At 48.7% G+C, this 17,597-nt stretch overlaps 1 protein-coding gene across 1 annotated transcript; it reads right to left on the bottom strand.

The window, feature by feature from the left end:
* Positions 1 to 5,762: 5,762 nt before the first annotated feature.
* LOC109253591 (SEC14-like protein 3) lies at positions 5,763 to 15,195 on the bottom strand. The gene is made up of 12 exons (XM_019426684.2): positions 15,059 to 15,195; positions 14,001 to 14,076; positions 13,681 to 13,724; positions 13,500 to 13,559; positions 12,262 to 12,450; positions 11,233 to 11,328; positions 10,514 to 10,574; positions 9,263 to 9,346; positions 8,280 to 8,386; positions 7,750 to 7,889; positions 7,484 to 7,653; positions 5,763 to 6,661 (listed from the first exon to the last, which is right to left on the bottom strand). The coding sequence occupies exons 1-12, from the start codon at positions 15,110 to 15,112 to the stop codon at positions 6,540 to 6,542; spliced, it is 1,203 nt and encodes a 400-aa protein (XP_019282229.1). The 5' UTR covers positions 15,113 to 15,195; the 3' UTR covers positions 5,763 to 6,539.
* Between the last annotated feature and the right edge of the window lie 2,402 nt (positions 15,196 to 17,597).

Raw genomic sequence — 17,597 nt, 5'->3', positions numbered from 1 at the left:
GTCTGGCCCTTGGTCCAGGCAGGCTAATGAGACACTATAGTTCAGCGTGGAGACCTTCATGCTCAACAATGATGTGGAAGAGAATGAGGTGAGGACGATGCCTCAGGCCCAGCTGGAGGTGTTGGGGACTCTCTTCCTGTTACTTTGCTTCCTTTCCCAGAGCTATTTTGGGCAGAGCTGGAGGTCAGCCCAGAAAGGGAGTGCTGGATCCCCTGATAGGGTCTACAAATAAAAATATAGGATATCCAGTTAAGCTTGAATTTCAAATAATGAATTTTTTAGTATAAATATGTCCCAAATATTGCATGAGACTGATTTATACTAAATTTTGAAAGATTTAACTGGGTGCTCTGAATTTTATCTGGCAACCCTAACCCCTGAGAATGGCAGTGGCATAGGGATCCAGAGTTGGGATAGCACCCACAGCACTGGTTTTGGCTGCAGCTCTGACCATAAGGTGAGTCCCTCAGGGTCTCACATTTCCATGTGTGGGATCAAGTTTGGGATCAGGCCTGGCTCAAGGATTGCATGTTGGGCGTGGGTGTTGGGAATTACCACTCACCCCAGAGAGATCTTGATAAATGTGATTATGAGTGAGAGAACCTGGGTAACCATGGCTTCTGTCCTTCTGGATGCTGAAAGCCTGGGGCTACTTGGAGCTTCCTTCCTTTGTATCTTCCTAAGATACTGTCATCATGGGAAGTACAGATGTGCAGCAGACAACCGTCACTGCTTGATGGTTGTCCCAAGATGGCACTGGAATTTCCTAAGTGTATGCCTATTTATAAAGAGCCATACTTGACGCTTGACTCTTCGATTTCTTTCTTTTCTCGATATTACTTGTTAACTCATGCATAGAACAGGAAATGAAAATCCTGAAATCCTGAGAATCACTAATATTTGTATATATGCTAAGTTAGTGTTTTGTAAAATAGGATTCTTTTTTTAATGTTTATTTATTTTGAGAGAGCATGTGAGAGTGCATGTGAATGGGGGGTGTGCAGAGAGAGAGAGAGAGAGAGAGAGAGAGAGAGAGAATCCCAAGCAGGCTCTGCAATGTCTACACTGAGCCTGACGGGGCTCAAACTCACGAACTGTGAGATCATGACCTGAGCCGAAACCAAGAGTCGGACACTTAACCAACTGAGCCATCCAGCAGCCCCTATAAAATAGGATTCTATGTGCCATTACAGAATTTGTGTCTGGCCCCCACTCTCAACATTAAGCACATTTCTCTGCATAGGAGAACATTTTTGTATTCTCTTATGAAAGTTAACAGCTACATAGAACCCAGTGTCTGACCAAGTGGTAGCTTAACCAGGGCCCTGTTCGAAACCAGGGCTGCAGTGAGAAAATACTCATAGATAAGGGAAAATAAGAATTTTCTTTCCCTCTAAGGACCTGTAATACACTAGGGCTGTGCCTTCCACAGACTGGCCTGACTTCCTCCCTGCAGTGCCCAGCTCAGGGAGATAAATAAGGTATAACATGGTTCTACACGTGGGTGGCTGTCAGGGGCCATGGGTGCCCAGGAGGAGCCTCTAAGTGGGTGTTGGGTCCCAGATTCTTCCTTAATCCATCCTTCCAGGTGTATATCACTTGCTGACTGAGCACCTGGAGTTGGACAAGACCCTTTGAGTCTGGTCGGAAATCCTGTTTTTATAACACTTCCTCATACAGGTGAGTGTTCTTTGTTTCAAGCTGTGGGACGCTGGACAAGCCCTTTCACTATTTTGGGTCTCCAGGACCCCCATTTCTAAAATGAGCATGTTTGCTGCCATGATGTGTAGGCCTTAAGTCCTGGAAGCTGGCCAATGGAGAGAGGTTGAAAGGCCTCACCTGGCCCTGTACTGGGATGCTTCATCTGGACCAGTGGAAATCCTTACCCTGGAAATATAGGTGGCCTCTCCCTAGTATAGGCAAACCACGGAGAGGAAGGCCCAGGGAGGCCAAGTGATGGCCTGCTGTCACCCAGCTAATACTGCCATGCTGGAATCGGACATGGGGTAGACTGTCCCCCTCTTACCCTCCTGACTGAGTGTGTCTTTCTGTCTGGACCACTGGCAGCTGACAACTGGCAGATAAGTGGGAGAGCTCTGTGTGTGACTGCTGTGACTTTGGCTGTTCCCACCCAAAAATAGGCCGGCGCCGTGGTAAGGCAGAGCGGGACCAGGTTAGAGGGGCTATTGGGGGCCTTCGGCTTGTGTGGGCAGATGGATGTTACTGAATCTGCCATGGGCACAACCCCTGGGCTGGGAAGGTAGCAAGGTGGTGAGTCAGGGGGCAGGGGCCAGGAAGAAATTGTAGCTTGGGTGGGATGGGCTGTGGGTTGTTGGGTAACCCATGTGGGTGCCTTGAGGAGGAAGCTTGCTCTGGTGAGGGCAACCCTGCTTGGTGCCAGGACCTCATGATATGTACACTAATAACATTACCCTGCCCTCCTTTACCAAACAAATATAATAAGTATGTAACCATCCAAGACAATTTAGAGACTTCAAAAAGATCTAAACCTACAACTCAGACCATTGTTAACTAGCATCTTAGTGTAACCATATCCAGACAGCTTTTGTTGTATATACACATTAATATAATAGTCCAGTTTTTATTCTATATTCCAGTATTCTATGATACTCTGCAGACAGCTCTGTAGGTCAGATATCTCTTTTACATTTATGACCGTACGAACCGTGGAATGGAGGTATTAGAATTTATTCGGTCCCTTGTGGATGGATATTTGTGCTTTTTAGGTATTTTCTCTTAAACCCTGTTAAGTGACAGCTCACTGTCCTTTGCCCCCTGCCCCCATTTAGTAGTTGAACACACACCTGCTTAGGAGTTACCTGGCTCCGAGTCTCTGCCAAGGGCTGGGAGGGGAGGAAGATGCCAGGGCTAACAGCTTCCCCTCCACAGAGTTCCAGGCGAAGGGAACACCCATATGGTAGTCGTGGGGCCACTGACAATCAAGAAGCTGCTGATGTCATGGTTTAAAAGTAGGTGCAGGGCTGGGAGGCAGCCTAGGCCCCAAAAGGTCTGGTTCCACCATCCAGGTTCGTGGACACTTGCTCTTGGTCCTGATCTCCCTGCCCTATCTTATCCCAAGCCACATCCTGTTTTTCCCCACATGTTCCTGGTTTTTCTTTTTCTCCTTTGAATAACTCTGGGCTCAAGGTCTGCCCCAGCTGTCTTGTGTGGCCTGCCCTAACCTCCAGGCAGTCCTGAGCCACTCTCTGGCCCCATCCTTCCCAGCCTCTTGAAAGGCACTGAAGCACTTGGTGGCAGTGGTGCTGGCCTTCAGCTGTGTCACTCTGCTACTGATCCTATTCCTACTGGCCCTGAAGAAGTTAGTCCAGGCCTTTGCGCTGCACTCTCCCCTTGGCTGCCTAGGGAGCATGCTGGCTGACCCAAGATGCCAGGAGTTGAAACCAGTGGCTGGCTGAAGCAATGGAGAGACCCTCTTCTGAGGAAGAGATTGATATGGTGTCCCAGTCTGCCATCAAGGAAAGCTTGGAGGCAGCAGGCCCTTCAGAAGACAACTAAACCACTCTTGACACACAATAAAATTTTCTATTTCTCTAGTGCTCTGGTCTTGGGTTAACTCTCTCTGGCTGGCACTTGTGCATGTTAGCACCGTGTGTTGGGGGACGAATCGGACCTCTTAACTGCATGATGTGAAAGTGGGCTCTCTGGAGAGGCCACTGCAGTGGTGGCTTCCTGAGGAAGGTGCCTGTTTGGCACCATTTGACTTGTTCTCTGCCTGTGGGTTGCCCTGGCCTGGGCCTGCATGGTAAGTGTCCCAGACTGCCAAATTTGATCCCTCTTATGGGAAACAGCCCGTAGCTACCAAGGGAAGCTGAGGCCTTTCCTTCCCAGTCAGTTCTGGGCCTTTGGAACTGAAAGGTAATTGACCTTCACACACTGTAGGGAGCATGCAGACCTCAGTCTTTCTGCCCCTGTACTGCTTGCCGACCACTGCTGTAATGGGGTGTCCGTCAGCCAAGGTAACGAAGTAGGGTCTTTTCCCCTCCCCCTACACCACCTCCTGGACATTCAGAACTGGAGCTAAATGGCCCCTGAGTGAGGCTGGGAGCTGGGGAGGGCTATTTCTCCACTGGTGGTGGAAATGAGGTGGGAGCTGATTTGCCATGGCTGGGTGTCAGCAGATGCTGAGGGACACTTTTTGGTTCTCAGCTCCAGCTGTGGCCTGGGCTCCCTGTGCTGCCCTGTCTTTTGGTAGCAAGTACCCTTCTGCTCAAAGTGATATCCCTGAGCAGCAGTAGAGGAGGTGGGGCAAATGAGGGCATCCAGTGGTGCTTATGGCTGCCTCAGCTTCGAGGGTGCAAAGGTCCACCCCCTTATCCTCTTTCTGACCCCTCTGCAATGTGGGATCCTTTCCCTTGGGGGCAAGGGTGAGAGTGCCATGTCCATCTACCATGCGCCACTGATGCCTGAGCCAACCTCTCCCAAGGACCCCTTGGCCCACATTGCTGATGCTACTACAGTCTTCCAAGACAGTGAGCCCATCCTTCTCTTCCCTTTCTCCCTTGCTTCACCCTCCCCTCTCCCTCATTTGTAGGGTGGCCAGATAAAATACAGGATGTCCCATTAAGTTTTAATTTCAGATAAACAATAAATTTTAAGTATGTCCCAAATATTGCATTTCCCCCCATAAATCTGACAACCCTCTCTTCCTTTTCCTCTCTTTCTCCCTCCCTCACCCTCCCCACCTCTGAGAGTTGGCAGTCTTATTCTGGCATGTTGCTGTAGTAACATGAATTTGGTGGGAGTGAGCAGGTGGGGAGGGTAGCCTTAACTTCAGTGCTATTTCTGCTATGCATGGGCCAAAGGAAACAAGGCCAGTGCCTTTTGGGAGCTCAGTTTCCCATCTATAAGGTGGAGATAAAATCCTGTACCTGTAAGCACCGATGGAAAGTGCTAGCTGCTGCTGAACGTTTGCTTGATTGGTTTCAGAGTTAGGCCTCCCACTCTGGCTCACTCCAGCAGCCTTGGTCCTGGGCAACCCATTCCCAAGGACCAGTTAGCCCTTTGGTTCCCACCCAACCATGTTCTCTGTGTAATTTGTTTCCTCCTGGCAAGGGTTGTGTCAGGATGTAGGGCTCAAGCCAGTGTCTCCGTGTCCCTGACTTGGAGTAGGAACATCGGGGAGACCCTACTTCTCCCTCAGTCACCCAGGGCCATAGTGGGTGTCAGAGGGTCATGCTTCTCAGAGGTCATGTGAACAGTGGACAGCATGCTAGGTTTAGAAGCATAAGGTTTAGAAACATAAAGTTTAGAAGCTGGCCCATTTTCCCATGAGTTTCCTTGAACAAACATTATGCAGTTGAGTAATGGTGGGTCTCTATTGCCTCAGCTTCCCAATGGGCATAACACATATTTTGTCCTGGGTGTCAACTAAGGACACATCTAATGGAAGCTCTAGGACAAACAAATCATTCCTTCTCTCCTTCTTTGTGTAAGTAGGCTCTTAGGAAGTGGTATTAAGGGACAATTAAGAGCAATGTCTTCGGAATAAATAAACAACAACAACAACAACAACAACAACAACAACAACCCTGGATCTTGAATCTGCCACTTAAGAGATGTATGACGTTGGGAGTGACTTCACCTCTCTAAGCCTTAGTTTTCTATCCATAAGATGGCCATGATAAGTGGTCCCAGGGAAGGTTTGAGTGTGAAATGGGCTAAATTCATTAAGCACTTGGCACCATGTGTGATATGCAAGACATCACTTACCAGATGATAGCTGTGATTTTTAAATTTTTAGTGCCAGGCAGCAGCTAGAACCAGATAGGACTTCCTTTGTTTCCAGTAAAATTTCTTTAATTGTTTAAAATATAAGCTGTGAATTCCAAGGGAAAAGGGTAAGGGTCAGAGTGATGGGTTGGGAAAGCTGTGTGCTGAGTCAGACAAAGCCTTATGCAGGCATCTCCTACCTACCTGAGGGGGCAGCCACTCCCAGAAACCTGGGGGCTACATCACCTGGGTCCTGCAGGAGAGTCCCCTGCTTCCACAGCCCTGTCTCTGTCCGAGGTGCTGAAACCTGCTCCGGGTAAGATTCCTTCTTGTCAGGCATACCCATGAATTACTTGCTCATTACCTTAATTCAACTTCACAAGTATACACTGAGCATCTACTGTATATGGAGTAGAAGTAAAAAGAATTTAGATGTACCTGTAACCCACGTGGCTCATAGATGATAGGGAAGAAATTCAAACACACGCACAAATGCCTTAGAAGAAGTGAGGACAAAAGCTAGGGATTCATTTCCTATTTCTTGGGTTTCAGTGACATTCACCTCTTGCTTTTGCCTCACTTCTTCCCCTATGCAATCTTGGCATCCTCCAAAACTGTGCCTCTCATACCTTTCCTGATCTAACCACAGCATATAAGTCTTCCCCAAGGCAGCTTTTTCTCTACTCACTAGTCTCAGTGTCAAGAGGAGTAATGATCAATTTCTGAAGGGATAGTATATAGATAGACAAAGGAGAGGGTCAGGGGTCTCTGAGAAGTGGGGGGGCTGCCTAGACAGGGGTGAGCTCCTTGTCATACTTCTGCATGCCCTCGTCTGGGAGCAGCACCTCCACTGTGAAGCTGACCTTCTTGGCGTGGACAAAGCTATAAGTGTTGTCAAAGCGCAGGACATCTGGGGGAACAAATGGACAGATGGGCAGTTAGATCTGGCTTCATACTCCCCATGTCTCTGCCCTGGCCACCAGAGGGATGACAGGCTCTATTCCTAATTGCTGTGTTTGCTAAGCTGGAGCAAGTTCTCACTACTCCTGTCCCTTTCCCATGGGAGCCATGTCTGTAAACAGACACTGACCTCCTCTTGGCATGTGCCCAGGCTGGCTTTAGTTGCTCCAACCGACAATGAGAACAATGGCCATTGCATCCTATTGTCTCTACACCTGGACATCGCATGATAGAGGTGTGGGGTGGGCAGTTGAGAATGTCAAAGGCCTCTCAGCCTCCTTGGATAAAGTGAGATGCTGGCTAAGGCCTGTGTACACCCTCTACTTCCTCACAACCACCCCAAAAGGCAGGGTTTGTAACCTCTGCTTCACAGATGAGAAAGCTAAGGGTCTGGATTGGTAAGATTTTGCCCAGTGTAATGCAGCTACCATGAAGCTGAGGTGGGACCTTGGCATCACACTCAGCTCTGTGGCTCTGGACAAGTTGATTTACTTCTCAGAGCCCCAGTTTCCTCCTGCAAAATGTTGCATCTGCCCTATTCTCTGCCTGTGTCCTGAGTGCTCTCATTCCCTGCAAGGCCTATGTGTCTCTGGCTCTTGGTGTGTGGCAAATGCTTGAGAGTGGGGCCTGAATGAACAACTGTGTGAATGAATAGCACTAACCTAGGCTGTATGTTCCTGGGGAAGGGGTTGGTCACTGACCCTCTTTTTCTCCCTCTAAACTGTGAGACAGGTGGCCTTCCAGAGCTGGGGCCCAGCCAGTGTAGACTTACATACACCAGCTTCTGAGCAGGTGAGGCTCCCATCCTCAGGCACCATGTGGGCATTGTAGCGCTGGCTGGGCAGCACTTCTGTCATCTCCCCAGCCCTCTGTCGCTCCCCCATCTTGGTCTTCAGGAAAACACCAAAACCAATGTCTGCACCATCAGATGAGAACTGCCACCTGGATGAGTGGGAGGAGGACAAGTTCCTGCTCAGTCTGATGGGAACTTGAGGGTCTAAGACACAGCCAGGGATGGGTTGGTGGCCTGGCGCTTACCTGAGGACACAGCCTGGGAACAGAATCTCATATTCCACCTGGTGTGAGGAGCCACGGTTGATCTGCACTGAGTGCTCATACTGAGTCTTCACTTGGTCCCGCACATACATGGACTTGGGGATCTCCCCACCATAGTTAATCTGCAGACACAGGACAAAATGGGCTTGCTTCTCTCTTTTGGCCATTGCATTGTTTGCGCTGTTTCATCTGCTTGAGATGCTTTCAACATCTTCTGGAAGTATCCTGCTCACCCCGTCCTCTCCCACCCCCTGGGGAACCTTCCCTGACCCTACAGGGTCAAGGCCTCTTCTGGAAACTTCCCCTTCCAGTTCATCCCTCTGAGTCAAATTTTCCTCATTTCTTGTTTGCCTATACAGCTTCTGAGAGCCCGGTGATGGTAGGGCTGGGACTGTCTAGCTCAATACCTGGCTCACAGGGGTTTCTCCATAGACATTTGTGGAATGAATGATTGGGTGAGAAAGGAACTCAGCTCTATTCCTTTCCCCTCCCCTGTCCGGGGCTCTTTATACCTTAGTTAAACATTTGGGGTTCCCATCTGGGTCAGTCAGAGTCCCCCCAAACTGAACAGGCAGTTCCTCGGGACTGATTAGTTTCAGCAAACCGTCCTTCCAGTTGCCTGTGGGCAGAGGGGTTGAAGAGTTGTTACCAGACATGGAGGGGACTTGTCAGCCCCTCATTCCCACCAGGGGGACCTGAGCTTGGGGAGAAACCCTACAAGGATTAGGCTTCCAGGGCCAATTCCTCAGCTTCCCAGGCCTCAGACTGCAGGAAGTGTCTTTCAGCATTATGTTGCTATGGAAACATGTTTCCTCCTAGGTGATGGGTTGGCACATTTTTGAGAGTCTTCCAGTCATGAGTAATGAAGATAAGAATTATCTAATTGTCTCAAGAAGACTTTATTTTTTAAAAATGTTTATTTTTGAGAGAGACAGAACGTGAGTGGGGGAGGGGTAGAGAGGGAGGGAGACAGAATCCAAAGCAGGCTCCAGGCTCTGAGCTGTCAGCACAGAGCCTGACGTGGGGCTCGAACCCACGAATCATGAGATCATGACCTGAGCCAAAGCTGGATGCTTAACCTACTGAGTCACCCAGGTTCCCTTCTCAAGGAGACTTTAAAGCCTTATGAGGTCAAGGACCTTGTGGGGGACCATACAGCACATAAGTGGCATTTATTGACCTTTCCTTCTCTGAATCACATCTTCTCTTCTACTGTTCTTCCTCATCCTCCCCAGCCCAAATTGGCTTTAGAAACACTGAGGTGTTGAGTGTTGAAAGGAAAATGAGGCTCATAGGCTCATTGGTTGATTGACTATCAACCAAACTGAAACTGATAAAGAAGAAGGTGTGAAGGCCTTAGTCACCAAAGACAGGGAATGAAGCAGAGGTAACTGGAAAGACTTTGTCGTGTAAAATACATTTCGCTTCACTTTTGGGGACACATTTCTGAGTCTAAGTGGCACAGAGCTCAGGGGATAGAACTGGAATTACTTACTTCCCAATACTATAATTTTTCTGCGAGTGTCTTCACTCAGGAAGGGCTTCATGAGGTTGTAGCCCACAGGGAACAGTTTGGTGGCTGGAGAGATATAAGCAGAGATAATGGAGGAGAAAATAATTCCATTGGGCCATTCTCTCCATAACATTCATAGCCAATCATATGGAGGAGTCAATTGGAAAATGCCCCGCACCTCACAAACCATTCACCAACTGGTCAACCAGCCAACAAGCAAGCAACCAACCAACCACCCAATCATTCATCCAATCTATCAACAAACCAACAGAATGGTCAATCAACTTATCTTCTATTCAGCCCACCAGTCAACCACCAACCAGTCAGCCAACCTACCAAATAGTCAAACAACCAATTATCAAATCAGCCAACCAGAAAACCCATCAGCCTGTTAAGCAACCAGCTAACCACCCAGCCAATTACCTTCTGCAGCCAGCAGAAGATCTAGCCAAACAACAAACCAGTCAGCCAACCAACCAATCTGCCAACTAGCTACTCACCTACCTACTCAACCAAAAATGCCAGCTGATCACTCAGTCAACCAAACTAACAACTATACAACAAACCAACCAGTCACCCAATCAACCAACCAACCAACCAACCAACTATCCAACCAAACACCAGTCATTCAACTAGACAGCCAACCAACTTGCCAGTAAACTAGACAATCAACTAAGCAGCTAATCAACAAATCAACCAATTAACCAGCCAACCATCAAATATCCACACACTCTTCCATCTACCAATCCACTCAAACAACAACACAAATACCTATTGAACATCCACATGGTCCCAGGCCTACAAAAGATACAACAGAAGTGGAAAATCAGAGGCCCTGCATTCAAGGAGCAGACAACTAAGGAAAAAAAACAGGATGAACACACATAAGACAACTAGAGGCCTCCAGAAGACAGCAGACAGGAGAGGCCAGACTTGAATGTTCCAGATGCCAGTACCACAAGCAGTTTGGGAATGGAGAGATCAATGTGGGTGGGAGAAAAGAGGGAGGATTCCTAGAAGAGCTAGTGTTGGAACTGCCTCTTCTTGCAGTAAGGCCAACCATAGAAATCACTATTTATGGAGCACTTACTTTGTTCCAAGCACTCTAAGTGATTTTTATGAAGCCAAGCAACCAACCTGCCTCACTACTACCCAGGAAAGAAGGCACTTTTGTTGTCCCCAGGGCTCAAATGAGGAAACAGAGGTACAAAAAAGTGAAGTCACTTGCCACACCTTTCACAATGAGCATGAACTTCAGGGTCTCCGGGTAATTCTCTTCAAGGAGGCCAAAGAACTGTGGAACCAAGAAAGACCCCATCAGAGCCTACATCTCATCTTCTCCTATCCCCATCACCTTTGCAATCTCCCATCTGGAGTGTTCAAAGAGAGATAGAGGGTTTCCCTTCTTTTCATCACCTCCACTGGCCTCTGGAGGACAGCTTCGCACCTCAGACTATAACAACCACATTTTAATAATAATTATTTTTAGAGTAAATCTTATAGTAATTATAGTATAGCAATATTAATGACTATTGTATATTAAATGTTCATTATTTGCCAAGCACTGTGTACACATTTTATATATCAACTCACTGGAATATCCCTACATCCCTTTGAAATGCAGAATATCAGTGTCCCCATTTTGTAGGTGAGGAAACTGAAACATGGAGGGGTGAAGTGACTTGCTGGAGTCACAGAGCTAGGGATGACAGAGCTGGGAAGGGTTGGCAGAAGGTGGTCCTGGTGGTGTCAGTACAGTGTTGAATCTGAGGCCTGATTTGTGGGCTCTTTCAGGAAACACATTAAGGCCATTTAGGTCCTGAGTCACAGTGCTTGGGCCCAGAAAGTCCACTGTCTTTTACCAAATCCTGGCTCTGAGTGAGCAAGAAGGTCACTGCAGACCGAACTCATCATTAAAGTAGGCAGGGGTCACCCAGGGGCCTTCTCCTCACCTCTTGGTACACTTCCACCAGAGGTTTCCAGAAGTGCTTCAGTCCCAGGCCCTCGCAGTCAAATATCATCACAATGGTCTCAATCTTCTTTCCCAGCTGCAAGGATGAAAATAAAGACCAGTACCCAGGTTTAGGGTGCAGGCTCAAAACTTGGGAAATGGTGACCCTAGCACATGACCCCTCAGAGATTCTTCCTGTCCCCTACTCTGAACAAGTGAACAAAACAGTGAATGCATTTACCCACACATCCACCCACCCATCCATCCATCCATTCATCCATTATCCATTTATAATCCATCCATCCATCCATTTGTCCATTCATCCATTAATTGGCCCACCCATCCATCAATTCACCCATCCATCCTTTCTTACTGCCATTCAATCATCCATTCATCCCTCCATTTGTCCAACTGATATTTATGAAGCACCTATTTTGTGCCAGACACTGAGAGTATAACATATAATACTCAATAATCCACAGTTCTGGTCCTCAAAGGGTTCACAGCCTGCTTAGAGAGACTGACAAGCAACCAGATCACTATAAGTTCTGAGACAGACGCTGCAAATAAACAGCACAGGAACTGTGAGAATATATGTTAACCCATATATGACGGGGACATCAGAGAAGGTGACATCTAAGTTTGAGACATGAAAGATAGAAGGGAAAGAGCCAAGGGGAGTGTGGGAGGTAGGGGTGTGCTGGAAGTAGAGTTATCCAGACAGAAGGAACAGAAGGGGCAGCCTCAGAGGGAATAACAGTAACTAGGGTTGAGAAATATGCATGAGGCTGTGTGTGCTGAGCCATACATTTGCATTATCTCATTTAATCTTTGCAACCATTATTTATTATTTATAGGTGAGGAACAGGCTCAGAGAGGGGAGACCACTCTCCAAGACCACACAGCTAGGAAGCAGCAGAGCTGAAATTAAACTCCAGAGTTCTTTGATGGTGATAGTAGAGAGCACAGGTGTATTCCTGGGACCATGTTCCCTGGCAGCCTCACCTCCCCACACAGGAGCTGGCCTTACCCGCTCTGTCTGCAGGTCACACTCATGCAAGATGCGCTCGCAGTCCCTCATCTTGGTCTTAAGCAAGTCCTGCTTGGTGACTGAGAAGAGCAGGCCCTTTGGGTCAAGCGGTCCAATGATGTCATACCACACGGGGCAGCCATCCCGGTCATAGCCACACAGGCCTCCAGGCATGTACTTCTGGATCACCTGGGCATGGAAAAGATACACAGAACTTGGCATTATTCACCTCCCGGAGACCCCCAGACTAGGTTAACTTGGGTGGCCCAAGCCTACACACAACATGATACAATCACTGTCCCTTCCCTGAAGGTGGCACTATTGTCCAGGTGAGAAAACTAAGGGACCTTCAAGGGAGGGCCTTACAATGAGTACATGGCAGAGCCAGGCCTTACCTGGGCCTGGCTGAAGGCTTCTGGAGTCCTTAATGTTCTGGAGTACCCCCCACCCCCCACCCTGCAACATCTCCCACGTTCTTTTCCATTGAGAGAAGTTAGGTTTAGTGATGGAAAACATGGATTCTGAAGGTCAACATATCTGGTTCAAATACAGACACTACTGCTTCCTTGTTGTGCATCCTTGAACAAGTGACACTATCTCTCTGAGTCCCGTTCCATTCCCTCTTCTGTAAAATGGTTTAGATACTTCCTCCCTTAGGGGACTGTTGGGGAAACTCCCCAGTATCAGTGACTGGCCCACAGTTCACGCTCTACAAATGCAACCATGTCCATTGTTTTACTAAGGTGCCAATGGGTGGGACTGTTCTCTCCAACTCCTTAGTGGGTTAAGTTTCTTTCCCACCAGACAGGATGTTCTGAGCAAGACCCTAGAGGTGAGGGCTCAGAGGCACAAGCTGACTGTGGTGGTGAAGAACCCAGCTTCATGAATTCAAATCCCAGCTCCACATTGGGGCTGTGGGACTTTGGGTAGGCTGCTTAACCTTTGCTGGACCTCAGTGTCCGCATCTGTAAAATGGGGACACTTGCACCCACCTCATTGAGCTGTGAGGACTAAATAAGTTCATGCGGCTAAAGTTTTAACTCAGGTCAGAATCTCATAAGCACCCAGAAAATATTCATAATTATCATAGGAGAGGTGCCTGTAGGCCTGTGGGCAGTTCCACAAGCTTCCCAGGCTTTCTGGCCTTCACTCATGCTTTCCAGTGAGCCAGAGGCTGTTTGAATGCTGTGTCTGTAAAAACTTGGGATGTGTGTGTGGTGGGGGGGCTGTTGGCTCACCTCTGGGGGCTGCCAATCAAGGATGTGATCAATGTCCATGGACTTCCGGAACTCCATGTACTGAAAGAGAGAGGAGAGGTAAGGTCTCACAGGCTCCCAGCACCTCTGAGATGGGGGCTCAAGACATGGATTGCCCCCCACAAAGCCCTTCCCCAAATCTCTGTGGGTGGATGCGTCTCACCTTGCGGAGCATGGCCTCTGATTTCTGCAGGTCAAAATTTCGAGCTGTGTGAAGATGGAAGGAAGGTGTGAGGCGACAGAGAGGCTACCTTGTGGTTACCTCATCCTGGTTCTGGGCTGTGAGGAGCTAGGCATGGCACTGGGGGCCTGGGGAAGGACCTTCATTCTCTGCACCCTCCCTTCTCCTGGACCTGAACATATGAAGTGAGATGGCATGGCTGGATTCTGAGAGCCATGAGTTGTTGTGGAACAGTTGGGACAAGGCCCCTCTTGCTGCCCCTCAACCTGATCCGCCCCCCACCCCCCAACCTCTGCCCTCACCTCGGAGCCAGCGCAGAAGGAAATAGTCATCAGGATTGGGCAGGGCAGGCAACACATCCTGCACATTTTCTCGGAACTGGGAAGGGAGATGCTGGTTAAAGTGGCTTCTGCACTTAGCCTTTGCCTCCAGACCCAATAATTATTTTCATCATCCCTTCTCTTACACATGCAGTCTGGTGCATAATGGTAGAAGGATGGGTGGGCAGATGGGTAGAAGGAGAGATGGATCATTGGATGGATATATGGATAGATGGGTAGGTGAATGCAAGTAAGGATAGATGCTAAGTAAATGAATAGAAAGAAGAATGAATAGAGGAATGGGTGGGTGGATGGAAAAAGAAGGAAGGAGAAATCAATGGATGGAAGGAGAGAGAGATAGTTGAGTAGAGAAAGGAGAGATTGGTGGGTGAATAGAGAGCAGGGGGGATGGATAGATGGGTGGGTGGGGTGCAGGGTTGGATGAAAGAAAGGATAAATTAGTGGGTGGGATGTGGGCAAGTGGATTGGAGTATGGAGGTATCCATAGTTCTTTCCATGTGCTGACTCACCAAGGCTTCTGCCTTTTTTCATTCCATTTTCTACAAAAGCATGGTTAGTGATTACGTGTCCCCTTCCCCATTGACCATGGGGATGACAACACACCCTGCCCTATCTCGCTCTTCCAGACAGTTTGTCTTTCAGGGTCCTGGGGAAGGAGGGGGAACAGACTCAGAGGTGCAGACCATTAGCATCCTTAGTCTCCCACCTAAGGGGCCTGGGAGGGATAGGAAGGGGGCAGCTGTTTGGTAGAGCTCTCTAGTTCTGGTTCCTACATGAGAAGTCAAGTTTGATCTGGCACACACACTATTATTGCTTGGATGCAGTACTGTTCCATCAACTCCTGCCCTGGACAGAGCTGATGTCCCTGGCCGCTTTGGAGCATGGCCCTGGGTAAGGTGACAGTAAAGGGAAAATATCAAAGACACTCTAAGCCAACAGAGTGGGCCAGGGCTCTGGCCACCCCCTCCCCTTGCCCTTCAACCCTTTTCTTCTGGGGCTCCAGGGAAAGGGTCTCTCACCTTGGCCAGGGTCTCTGCCTGCTTGGGGCTCAGGTCTCCGACTCGGCCACTCATGGTGTCTGGATGCGGCTGGAGGAGTGGGGGCCGCTTCAGGCAGAAGCCAAGCTTGATCTGTGGCCCTGACCCAGCTAGAGCCTTTTGCCCCACTCCTGGGTGTGGCTCCAGGCCCCTCCTCCTTAGCCAACTGTTGGATTGCACATTACATAATTGGGATTAAGTGAGGTCCCGTGTTTGGCTCTGAGACAGGTCTGGGGGGCAGGCGGGCACAGGATAGCATGCCAGAGGGCATGGTTGTCCAGGCTGGGTGCCTGTAAAACCTCCATCCATGCTCCCAGACCTCTAGAGAAGGGGGCAATGTCAGGAGGAGTGAGGACTTCTCCCTGCAGGCATTCTTTCTCTCCCATCCTCAGTCTCCCCATCTCCCTAATGAAGAGACCCCACACCTGGAGTTATGCAAAGGTCACCCCCTACACACAGCTCTGACTGGTAAGAGTCAGGGACTTGGCCAGTCCAGTAAATAATTCATTCAGTTTGTTGGGGGTGGGAAACTCACATCCTTTTTCATCAAGCATCCATATTTAAGAAGAGACAGGCTAGGGCAGAAAAATGGAACTCAAATGTGTCCTTGCTGAAGGTTTGTTTTTTTCCACAGGATCATAGGATTTCTATGATGCAATGCTGGCCCTGAACCTTCAGCATGAGGAAGGGCTGAGCACCCCCACCCTGTTGCCTGCTTTCCCATCACTGTGATCCCTCATGCCCTGGGCCCTAAGGGAGAGGTGGTGCATATTGATAGTCTTGGGGGACAGTGAGGGTGTTTTTTGAGATTTTTTAAATGTTTATTTATTTAACAGAGAGTGTGCACAAGCTGGGTAGGGGCAGAGAGGGAGAGGGAGAGAGAGAGGATCCCAAGCAGGTTCCATACTGTCAGCACAGAGCTCAAAACAGGGCTCAGACTCACAAACTGTGAGATCATGACCTGAGCCAAAATCTGTCTCCTGATCTAAGGAGACAGAGTCAAGTCGGATGCTTAACCTACTGAGCCAACCAGGCACCCTTGGGATTTCAAACACCTGATCAGTGACGGGTGTCCACCAAGTATGCAAGGTGATGAAGGAAGCCCAGAGGATTTCCCTGCCTTTTAATTTCTGTCATGCTGCTTGATGTTCCACCATTAGACATGCTTGCGAGGTCCGGCCCTCCTCCCCATTCCTCTATGAGACATCCCTTTCAGGGTAACATCTCTGAATGTCACTTGTCTCATTTATGGAATGGGGCTATCAGTGCTTGCCCTGTCCTTATGCAGTCAGAGGGAAGATCTAAGGAGACATATAGACTGTCAAGGGTCATAACATCTAAGGGATTATTCTTATCCAGCTGCCAGAAACTCCAAGAGAGCAGAGGCCACATTGTCAATGGCTATCTATAAAGAAACCAGAAGTGCATCTGCTTGAGATCACAGCATATCCATGTGGTCACCTCTTCCAGGACTTGAGGTGGTCCAGGTGGGCTGAAATGGCCCCTGGCTAGCCCAGGGCTCTCCCAGGTTCCCTGTCTGTAAGCATCCTGTGTTCCCATCCCTGGACTATCTTGGGACTTCTTTAGGCCAGCTGACATCAGTTAGTGCTGCACACCTTCTTTGCTCTGGGCCCTGATAGAGTCTGGCCCAGGAGAAGGGGGGACATCTTTGGCCATCTCCTTCCATCTGAGGCACCTGGCCAGGCATACTCAGGAGCAGTTAGGTAACTCCACACCTCAGCCCCACCCCACTTCACATTCCAGCGTCTTTCTGCAAAGCCCCCGGCTGCTGTCCACACCCACTTCCTGCCAGGCTGGTGGCAGATGGAGATTGGGTTTCTCCACTGCTCTCTCATTAGCCCCTAATCCTGCCTATTTCCCACCAGTCTCCTTTCTCTCCCTCATCCCTCTAATGTGAGGTGCCCCAGTTATTTCTAGGGACATCAGAGGCTGGGCAGGGAGGGCCAGGATGAGTGCCTATTGCGCCCACAGCATCATCATTCATAGCAGCATCCAATAGAACTTTCCACAATGATGGAAATGTTCTGTATTTGGGCTGTCCTATTGGACATATTTGGTAGCTTCTAGTTAGATAGGAAAATGGTTAGTGAGGCTGGGAAATTTAAGTGTGAATTGAATTAAATTCAATTTTGATTAATTTTAATGAATTTTACTTTAAATCACCCCATGTGGTTTGTGGCTACCATATTGAACAGTGCGGGTTCACTACACTTATTGAAGGCTTATTCATGCCAAGCTCCATCCTAAATGCATTACCTCGTTGAAGCCTCAGAACACCCCTAGGGGTAGGTACCATTATTAAGCCTGTTTTACAGACAAGCAAATTGAGGTATAGAGAAGTTAAGTAACTTAGCCAGAGTTAAGCCCAGGCAATTAAGTGCTCTGTTGTTGCACAGTCTCAGCTCCAGGAGTTTCCATCCTAATCAGGGAGAGGACCCAGACACAGAAGTCACCCCAATGGGATGCAAGTGGTATTTGAGCTAAAGGAAGGATGTGAGTT

This window comes from Panthera pardus, unplaced genomic scaffold (genome assembly GCF_024362965.1).
Source record: "Panthera pardus isolate Hobbes unplaced genomic scaffold, ASM2436296v1 HiC_scaffold_15, whole genome shotgun sequence".
Taxonomy (NCBI): Eukaryota; Metazoa; Chordata; class Mammalia; order Carnivora; family Felidae; genus Panthera; species Panthera pardus.
Note: the sequence above shows the minus strand (reverse complement) of the source record. Positions and strands in the feature narration are given on the sequence as shown.

Bases quoted from the DNA above. Each gene is read 5' to 3' on its own strand.
- LOC109253591 (XM_019426684.2), bottom strand. From the start codon at position 15,112: ATGAGTGGCCGAGTCGGAGACCTGAGCCCCAAGCAGGCAGAGACCCTG. The intron at 13,725-14,000 runs GTGAGGGCAGAG...ATCTTCACACAG, and splicing joins CCTTCTGCGCTGGCTCCGAG to CTCGAAATTTTGACCTGCAG. The intron at 11,329-12,261 runs GTAAGGCCAGCT...TCATCCTTGCAG, and splicing joins GTGACCTGCAGACAGAGCGG to CTGGGAAAGAAGATTGAGAC.